The following is a 10,698-nucleotide window of genomic DNA, read 5'->3' as shown; positions in this document are numbered from 1 at the left end:
TATAGGTCTTGCTTTGTCTTGGTCTTAACCATCCAGCAGAAAAGTATAATAACGAAGTATAAAAACTAAAACCATATTAATATGCTGAGATGTGAAAGGCTCAAGTCAACAACTTCTGACAATTGCCAGTCTTACAGAAAACTCACTACTTATTATGGACCACTGGACTATATTGGAATATTTTGCTGACTTCACACACCTATAATATTGAAATGACAATGAGATATCCTTCTCTGACAAAACTAAACAAAAAAGGGGATACAAATGAAGGACCATTTTGTATCTGTATATTCAAAATAGTTAGAATAGATATACAGCTGCAGTCTCTTAATTCAGTGAATAGAGAGATTTGTTCTGATAGTGTTTGTGGAAAGAATATCATGTCTGCATCTTGTACAATGAATAACCACTAAGAACAATATGCAGTGTGTTAATTATTGAAACTGCCCTAGTAATCGGTTTTGAAACTCTGTCATTGCTATTTCTCAATAAAATTATTAAGAATAAAGAGGATAATGCAGAAAAAAAAATAAAACCTGAAGTGAAAAAAAAAAAAAAAACAAACAACAAAACTTGGTCAAATACTTTAGAGCCATTTAGTTCGCAGCTTCAGCTGAATCATTTATAAATAAAGTACATTTCTACCATTTCTTTACTTATGTAATATTTGTGTTCCTGTCATTGTTATTTTATTATGAGAATAATTTACATTTGTAGAGCATATTAAAAGTCATTCCCACATACATTTTATTAATTAATCCTTCAGAACAGTTGCAAGATGTGGGATTCAGTGCTTATCCAATTTTTAAGATAGGTGTTCATTATCTCTCACCATCTTAGTGGGACTAGGTGTTGATCATCTGCTTTGTATAAATAATAATAAAATTACATTTTATAGTAGCAAAGGTAGGAAAGCCCTTCCACAGAGTCCAGTGGACACTCTGGTAATTTTAAATACTGAATATTCAGACATTTGTCAACACTTGTCTAAGCATCTCTAAAATTATGTACAGTTCTTCCACGATAGAAGAGCTGGTAGAACTATTACCACGTGTGTTCATGGTGTGGCTTTAGGTTTCCACCTATAGCATGTTGCAGGAATTTAGTTCACTTACAGAGCCATGCCCGCTGACCCGTGTGCAACTGAGGAGCTCTCGTCCTGGCACTACTCTGAAGATGTCTGTTGTGACTGTGCTGCACACTGCCCATCTGCCATCCCACTCAGAAGTCGTAGCCCAGAGTCCGTGAAACCTAGTGGAGGAAGTGAGAGACTGAAGCTTCTTCACCTTATTTTGTGTATTAAAAAGTTATTTTCTTCCATTTTTTTTTGCTTGCTTGCCTGCCTGCCTGCCTGCCTGTCTGTCTCTCTCTCTCTCTCTCTCTCTCTCTCTCTTTCTTTCTTTCTTTCTTTCTTGGCAGAACTGGAGATTCAACTCAGGTTGTGCTTGCCAGGGAAGCACTTATTCTACTGAACCATCTCCCTGGCCCTACACTACATTTAATTAGACATTATCAAAGCCCTGCTTTATTACATATTAGGTCAATTGTATTTGCGAAATAAATGTCAGTGTATAGAGAATTTCTGAGTATTTTGTTACTTCAGAGTTTAATTTGAAATTGAGTTTAGCTGTGGTGATCTTTAGTGTGTATTTGTATTATGTTAGAATATAGTATTTTGTATAAAAATGCCAATTTTTCAACTCAAAAGTTTTAAATTATCAGAGAAACCCCAAAACAGAACTTCTTTCCATAAACATTTTATATAACTGTAGATAGTAACTTTTCATTTTTAAATTTTGATTATACAGAGTCTCACTACACAGCTCGGACTCATAGTGATCCTCCTGTCTCAGCTTCCCCAGTGCTGGGATTATAGGTGTGTGCCACCACGCCCGGACTCAGTCGATAACTCAGTGCGCCTGGGGGTGGGGCCGGCATGGTTGGCACAGCATGGGGTACCAGGGATCAAAACCTAGTCCCTGTGCTTGCCAAAGTAGATGCTTAGTTTGTTGAGCTATCTTACTGGTCAACAAAGACCAGTAAGTCTTTGTTGAGTGATATATCTCACTGGCCCTGCTTTTCTTAAGGTTTGTTCTTTTTTTTTAAAAAAAAAATGTATTTAGGACAGGGTCTACAGGATCTCATTATGTAGATTGAACTCATCGTGATCCTCCTGTCTTCAGCCTCCCAAGCACTGGCATTATAGGTATGTGCCACCATGTCCAGCCTCAGTCGCCATCTCAGCATGCCCTGTGGGCAGGGCTGGCAAGGCATGCTGGGGATGGAACCTCCAGCCACTGTCCTCTTCCTAAGCAGGCACTTTAGTACACTGAGCTATCTGGCCGGCTGATAATGTTTATTCTTTATTTTTTCTCCTGGAATCTCTGGGCAAAGTCTTTTGGTACTTATAAAGATATTTTCATGCTTTAATAAAAAGGAGTATATTCATATCTGTACTGTATTGACTATTACTGTTAAGTCTCATCAGAAGTTGATTTATCTAAACTTAAGTGAGTTGCTTTATTAAGACATATATTTGCAAATTATAAAGTAGTATAACTTTAAAAATGAAATACAAAATTAACTTTATATATCTAAGCTCTGCTACAGCTAATGATATATTTAGTTGTAGTTTGGAATTTTCTCAGAATGCGTAGGAAGAGGAAGGAGAGGAGGAGGAGCATGATAGTTAGGAGTTAGGGTTTTGAACTCAAGAGTAATGGCCATGTTTGTAATTCCAGCATTCTGGGAGACGGAGGCAGGAGGATTGTAAACTTGAGCCCTGCCCAGACAACTTAGAGCCTGTGTCAAAAAAATGGGGAGAAGAAAAGGATGGGAGTGTAGCTCAGTGCAAGGACCCTGGTTCACTCTTCAGAACTGTAGGTAGAGGGAAAGCTGGGGCTTTGAAACCTGCCTTAGTTTTGGATCTCATTTCTGCTACTTACTTGACATGTGGATTTGGATTCTGAACTTTCTGGGCCATGGGTTCATGATATTACTTTTGATCCCTACTTCATAATATTGTCAAGAGAATTTCATGATATAATTTATGAATTTTTTAGTACTGTTAAGTGGAAGTTGTCAAATGTTCAAAAAATGATAGCTACTACTATTGTTGATGTCTCTATGCACACAATCTTTTTAATTAGAATTCTTTTTTTCCAAGGTATTTGGATGGTTTCTTTTTAAAGACTTTTTAGGGCAGTATGTACTTATATTAAATATAAGAGGTGAAATTTTATGTGATACTTAACTAAGTTTTTTTTTTTTTTTTTTCAGGGGGGTGGTACCAGGGCTTCAACTCAGGACCTTGTACTTGCCAAGCAGGCACTTAAGCCGCTGAGCTACTTCCCTGGACCCCTGTTTTATATTTTTAATACATCAAATGCCTAGTTTTATAAGATTGCCTTTTACAGATGAAAGGAGCAAGTAAATACATGTATTTTAGTGTTCCCTCCTTCCCCCCGGTACCCCTCGGGATTGAACTCAGGACTTTGTGCTTGCCAGGCAGGCACTTATTCTACTGAGCTATCTCCCTGGCCCTATTTATCTCTCTGTCTCTGTCTGCCTGCCTGCCTGTCTCTGTCTCTCTCTCTCTCTCTCTCTCTGTCTCTCTCTGTCTTTCTCTGTCTCTCTCTCTCTGTCTCTCTCTCTCTCTCTCATCCTGTTTTAGTTCTTAATGATCACCTTTTGCAGATTTGCAAGTGCTTAGTTCGCTGAGCTATCCCACCAGCCCTTGATGCATGTGTTTTGTTGAAGGCTGTGTTAGTTGGGTGGACATGGGAATGTCAGTTTCCTTACTTCCCTGTTGGACATCGAGCCCTTCCTGTTCCTTTATTCTCATTACTAACACCCTGCTGCTATCAAAAGCTTTTGTTTCCTAGCCCAGTGTTTGTGCATTTCAGTTTCTATTACAGAACAGTGGCATGCTAGTAGAAAGGAGGAGGGATAGAAAGGAACATTGATTTGATGCAGAATCAGGAACCCTAATTCCTGTTACAGAAATTCCCTTGTTAGCCGCAAGTAGTAGGGAAGATGAAAATGCAAAGCGTGTGGTTCCCTCCCCTTCTATCCTTGTTCTGCTTTGTGTCTAGATGGCCTCTTAACCCCGTGCATTCAAAGTAGGAGCTTTAATAGGTGATTAGATCATGGGGCCTGATACTTCCCAGTGGACTGTTCTGCTGTGATGCTGGTTAGATAAGCAGGGTCACTGGGATGTGACCTACATGGCTTATCTCTTCTCTGTTCTTCCTTTCATCTCTCCTCTATGTCCAGCTGCCATGCATTTGCTACTGCTTCTCTGTTGTGCTGCTTTGTCTGGGGTCAGCCAGGACAAAACCTCTGTAAACTGTGAGCCAAAAATAAAATTTTTCTCCTTTAAGTTGTGGAAGTTAGGTACTGTGTTTCAGCAGTGAGAAAGTAAGATAATCCTACATGTCCATGCTCCCACATCTGAAAGTTGGTTCCATTTTCCATCGGGTGCCCACTCTCGTCTGTCCCCAACTACCCTCTTTGCTGAAGATCCCTGCTCCAGTTATAGATCCCCTGGCTTGGGGCTGGAGAGATGGCTTAGTAGAATAAGCGCTTGCCTGGCAAGCACAAGGGCCTGAGTTCAATCCCTAGTTACGAAAAAAAAAAAAAAAAAAATCCCCTGGCTCTTGAATTCTCATCTTTGAGCTGTTAGAGCACCCCTTCCAAGTTGTAGGAGTCTCTTTCATGGTGAAGAGCTGGCATAGCCTCACTGAACTTTTATTACTGTCTCTAGGCCTTTATAGGTCCCAGTGTGTCCTTAGTGCCTCTAGGAGAATCCTAAGTCCATTAACCCAATTGATAGTGGCAGATTGCTCATTTATAAAATTTTACTCTTAAACATTTATGATTAGTACTATAGGTCTGGAAGATTTTCTTTGGAGAGAAAATATTTCAGGTTTTAGAGTTAATGAACTGTTCTATGTCAGAAACCACCTATCTTAGCAGTGATCAAATTAGAGTTCAAATTCTCACTCAGTTCTGAAACATGTGAGATCACATGTGTGATCCCTTGTCTTTCCTTGATGAAGGGTCTCTATAATAGCTGTCTTTCAGAGGTGGCTCTGGGGTTATGTGGAAATGTGTGTAAAAGTATATAGTAGAATATAAAGACCTGTATTAAAGAATGTGGCATTTTTAGTGTTAATGTTCAGTGCTAGGTGAAATTGTCAGTTCCTGCTCTCTGGAACTCTTCATCTAGAAGGTAAGTTGGGCGTGGACAGTTACATTATAGTATATGGTCATTCCTATGGCAGGTATATGTACTTCAGATTATGTGATCAGAGAACACAAAGAAGAGTACCTATACTCTTTAAATGAGTAGGTAGGGACACTTTCTGGAGGAAGGAGTTCCTGATGTGGGGCAGAAGGACAGGAGGACAGACTTTCCAAGTTTGAGTGCCCTAAGGCATAGGGAATAGGGTGCATTCAGAAAGCTGACCAGACTACCCTGAATGCACCCAACTTCATCTGATTTGGGCATTTGGGCAGGGTCAGGCCTGGTTAGAAAGACAGGACCACACTGTCCATTGAAGCTACCTAATCTCATCAGGACCAGAGGCAGTATTATTGTGCAGTAGTCAGTGAGTCTAGAGACAGGATTTTTCTGAAACCACCTTTGAGTGTTTACTGATGGTTATAAACGTAATTCAGAATTTTACCATTACACATTTTTAGATTCAGTATGGTAATAAAAAATGCCTATTTCAAAGAGGTGCTACAGTGATTATTTGAAATGTTTGCAAATCTCCTGATGTATAATATGATGTATAATACATAATGTTAGCAGCAGTTGTTATTGCTGATCTGGAAGTTCTTATAGTTACTTTTTTGTCTCAGTGTTCTATATTTTGTTTCTAAGATAACTGTTTAGTTAACAGTATTTAAACACCGGCTGTTTTCTGTTAGCTATGTACAGTGGTACCTCAGTTAATGAACTTCATTTATTCCATGATTCAAGGAAAATGGCTACTCTGTGTTTGTGACCATGGTTGTGTGCATCACCCGATGCAGAATTTGGAAACAGCATAATTTGACCGAATGCGTCTGTTTGTGAACCAGATTGTTAGCAAACAAAAGTGTTCGTGAACTGAGGTACCACTTCACTGTAGAAACTGAAATTTTGAATGAATTTTAAAGGTGAAATATCTCAAGTTCATTGTGTGTTAAGCGACTGAGCCAGAGTTAAATAACATGACTGTGATAGTTTTATGGGGTCACTCAAGCTGGGTCATGAATCAGGTCCCTTTCCATTCCACAGTTCTTTCTCACAGTCTTCAGATAATTTTCCAGAAACTACCTGAAGACGCTTTACATTTAAGTACACAAGAACATGCCTACAAGCAGACGCAGGGATCAGGAGTTGGATCCCTGGACCTGCCTTGCCAGCCCCACCCCCAGGGCATGCTGAGAGGGCAATTGAGACTGGGTGTGGTGATGCGTGCCTGTAATCCCAGCACTTGGGAGGCTGCAAACAGCAGAATCACTACAAGTCCGATCTAGTAGTAAGACCCTGAACACCCTGTAGACCCTTCCCTAAAATACAGGAAAAAAAATACACAAGAACATTAACTGAGGTACCACTGTCATAATGGTTATAGCATCACCAACAATTTCAAGGAGAAATTATAAGTACTAGTGTAGGAGTTGCCATTTGGGGAGAATATTGGGGAATAGATATGATCAAATTATATATGTATGAAGATGCCACAGTGAAGCCCACTGAACTGTACAGTAAATAATACACTAATAAGATATTTCAGAGTATGTTGTAAAAAGGAATACTATGCGTTTTTTTCCCCCTTGCCTTTTGGGAGAACTGCTACTAAGCAACAACACATGTAAAGTAATAAGGGAGCAGCAAGAGAACTGGGTAATTCATAAATATAACAACTTTACCATCAAGAATTTCTTATGAAGACAAATCTTTCTGTTTATTTGAATGTCCCCATTAAAACATAAAACTAGATTTTCCTAATATTTAGTATCTGTTTGGAAAGGCTGTCCTGAAGAGTGAAAATTTTAGGTTTTACCTAAAGATTCAGCAAAATAAACAGACAGAGATGAAGTAGAGGGTGAGGGAGAAGAGTTTCATCCTGAGGAAGTGGCGTGCCCAAACCCTGAAGGACAGAGTCTGATCTGTTCTAAGAATTGAAATGCCTGAAACAGAAAAAGCCAGTTCAGAATTCAAGACCTGGTCATGAGAGTAGTGAAAGTATTGAATAGATGTCATCAAAGCAACTGGTGAAGGAAATGAACCTCATCCACAAGGGAATTCTGTTCTTGTTAGAATTTTGTTGCCTGAAAGAGTCACTAAACTAATTACTGAAGTAAATGCACTTATCTGTTTATTAGGTAGAGTTATATAGGATTTACCAGCTTCCATGTGTATTGCTTACTGTACTTCAGTACTTCTCATTTACTTTTCCTTCTATATTGTTTCACATCAGCTTCAGGAAATATTTTGATGTGCTGAGATTTTTGCTGTTGAACAATCAGAGAAACGACAGAGAATCTGATCTTGATTTTTGGCTGAGAATTCTGTGTGGGTATGTGAAGTGCAGCTGCACTGTGGGTTTCTTGGCAGTTGAGGCAGTGCAGTTCTCTATAGCTCATCTTGAATAGAAAGAAACTGAAGTATAAAAGAGCTGTTTTGGATGTATTAAGATTCAGCAGAAGCACACAAGCCTGGCCCTTGAGCGCATACCTTCACTTACATGGCTAAATGGATTTAGCAACCTTGGGCTCACAGGCTTTATGATAAGAACACATGAAGAAGAGAGCACTAAAAACCAGGCAGACCTTTCTCTCAAGATAAAATTTTTGCTGACCACATAAAATCTTTAAATGATGTTTTTGGTAATTGTGGCTTACTCAAGTTTTATTTCTAAATAATACTTAATGAAAAAAACAGATTGTAAAGACCTAGCTTTGGGTGCAGATGTGAATTTAGAGTTTTCTGTAGTTTATCTTTCTCAAATCTATTTATACACAGATGGATTCACAGATCTGCTTTTATTGCTCATTTTCTTCACTCTTATCTCCTCTTGTGTGGTCTTTAAGGACTTATTTTTCAAAATCCTCAAGTACAGACAATATGGAATTTTTCATTTTTTCCAACACACCCTCATCCTCTCCTTTGGATAAATTCATTATTACCTTTATGCTCTCCAGGCAAACTCGAATTGCTTCTAATGTTTAGAGGCTTCTTTACATCTTTATTGTTGGCCGAGTGATACTGTTTCAGAGTAGTGTAGAGTCGGCCTCTGCCAGTCAGATCCAGCCTTATTTTTTATTCTGTTGGTCTCATTAACTTTTCAGTTTCTCATCTTCAAAGTGGAAAGAGTCATCATAGCACTCTCTAAGGTTTAAAAAAAAAACCTAAAAAATCGGTAAGGGCTTATTTCAGTAAGAATGTTCAGGGAAGCGAGTTAATTGGCTTGTACCCTCGTTTAGTCCCAGCCTCCTGTGCTCTGTTCATAGCTGGCTTCCCTGTTTCATGTGCCCAGACCCTAAGACGTCTGGGCAGCCCGTTAGCATCTCTCCCCACTCTGTTCTCCCCAAGCACCACACTTGTTACACTGACCACCATGAATTGTCCACACCTAAATCCATACTCGTTTCTGCTTCCCTCCACGGCACCCCTGTGGTAGTTTTCCATTACAGGGAGAAATGCAGTAAGTCAGCTTGCGAGACACAAGTCTGTTTTGGCTCATGGTTCAGTTCCAGTTGAAGATGAGGTGTACTCATTTCTTCTAGTAGCCCATAAGGGCAGCACATCATGGTGGGAGTATGTGGTGGAGTGAAGGCCTCCACCTAATGGCCAGGTGGTGTAAAACAGAAAGGAGAAGAGACTTGGCCCCCGTGGAGGGCACATCCTGAATGAGCTACCCTCCCAGGCAGCCCTGCTCCTGAACGCTCTGTCATCTCCCAGTGGCGCCAGGGGCTGGGCAGGTGGCATTCTAGACCCAAACTGTACCTCCTCTGTAGTTTTGGATTTCTTTTGGACTCCAGTCCCTGTCCCATTCATCAGTATATGTTATTAGTAGTGTCCCCAGAATATGCTCTAAATCTGGCCACTTCTCATCTTTTTCTCTATTATTATCATAGGTAAGATAATAACTTATTTTGCCTGGAAAGTTATATAAAGAATGGTCTCTTGTTTTTGTCTATCTCCTATACAGTTTATTCTTAAACAGTGGTAGTTTAGAAACAAATTATTTCCCTTATTCTTGTTGAAATTAGAAAACAAAATCCAGTTTTTTGAAAGTCTTTCATGACCTCCCTCTCTGACTTTCAGCCTCTGAAACACAACTCCTTTTTAATTTTTTTAAAAAATGTATTTAGTACAGGGTCTCACTATACAGATCAGACTCTCAATGATCCTCTTGTTTTCAGCCTCCCCAGTGCTGGGATTGCAGGCGTGCGCCTCCCCTCCCAGTCTGTCTCATTTGCTGTCTTTGCACACCCTGGGGGTGGGGCCTGCTCGGCATGCTGGAGATCAGGCCCTGGTCCCTGCATCTGCCTAAGCAGGTGCTTTAATCCGCTGAGTTATCCGGCCAGTCTTCATTAATTTCTGAAAGCTTTCATCCTAGCTTTCCCTTCTATTTGGACTTTTTTTTTCCTCTCAGATCTTCAGAATATGACCCTCTGAACTTCTAAGGTTATCTCCTCAAAGACTTAACCCTGGCATCTTTCTTTTCTTTTCCTCTTTTGTGGCGCTGGGAATCAAACCAGGGGCTTCATGTCTGCTAGATGAGCACCGTTTCACTGATTCATGTCGATCACTGCTGTGTGCCTCACGCTTAGACGGCAACCTGATGCTTAGAAGGTTTATCACAGCATTACATGGCTGGCTGGCTAGGTGAAGAATTGCCTAAGTATATGTCTGATAAGTTTTCAGCAACCAGGGGAATGATACAATATTTTGTTCTCCACTAATTTTGTAATGGTACTTATTTTAGAATTAGCCATAACAATATATGTAATGCTAATACTTATCCTAGTTGAATTTATGTATTTCTTCTGTTTTAGATTGCAGGCCTTTATATTTTTATATATCTTTATATGTTTTTAGCTTCTTATGTTCTGCTAAATACTATTTTAGTACTCACTACTGATTAAATTGAATTGAAAATTCAGTCTAATTTTTTTATGTCCTTTGAAATTATAGCATATGTATATGTTTGATTCTGAAAGCACTGTTTGAAATATATTTTCCTTTATAAAATCTCTTATAGTTCATAATTGGACTGTTGAGGATACCATTCAGTGGTTGATAGAATTTGTTGAACTTCCCCAGTATGAAAAGAATTTTCGAGACAATAATGTCAGAGGAACAACACTTCCCAGGTAAGTCTTTGCTATGTATTTTTTCTGCTTGTGGAGATTTATACACTAGAAGTCATTTTTCACTGATAAATCCACAAGCTACTTTTGTAGCTGAGGGCACAAGAGAAATATAAATACATACATTCTTTAATCTCTTTAATGTATGCATTTTCAAGTTTTACTCAATTTTTCTTGTTTACATATCCAGGCCCCTTAAAAACTTCTTTCCAAGCAAAAACAAGTTTTAGATTTATAAGTTGGGTCAACTGTATCATCGTTAGGTAATATAAAAGGTTCAACCTTTGACAGCCTGGTAGAGCTAAGAAAAAGTAACTGAGA

The 10,698-nt window shown here is 39.2% G+C and overlaps 1 protein-coding gene across 1 annotated transcript in view; it reads left to right on the top strand.

Annotated features, from left to right (window-relative positions):
• The window catches only part of Stim2 (stromal interaction molecule 2), a 116,026-nt gene that overhangs the window by 70,897 nt on the left and 34,431 nt on the right, over nt 1-10,698 (top strand). Inside the window, exon 4 of the mRNA XM_023699176.1 lies at nt 10,269-10,380. Within this exon, the coding sequence (XP_023554944.1) occupies nt 10,269-10,380 (112 nt within the window). The remainder of the gene's footprint in view (nt 1-10,268; nt 10,381-10,698) is intronic.

This window comes from Octodon degus, unplaced genomic scaffold, assembly GCF_000260255.1.
Source record: "Octodon degus isolate 3935 unplaced genomic scaffold, OctDeg1.0 scaffold00006, whole genome shotgun sequence".
Lineage (NCBI taxonomy): Eukaryota > Metazoa > Chordata > Mammalia > Rodentia > Octodontidae > Octodon > Octodon degus.
The sequence above is the reverse complement of the archived record's forward strand: the minus strand, read 5'-3'. Positions and strand labels throughout refer to the sequence as shown.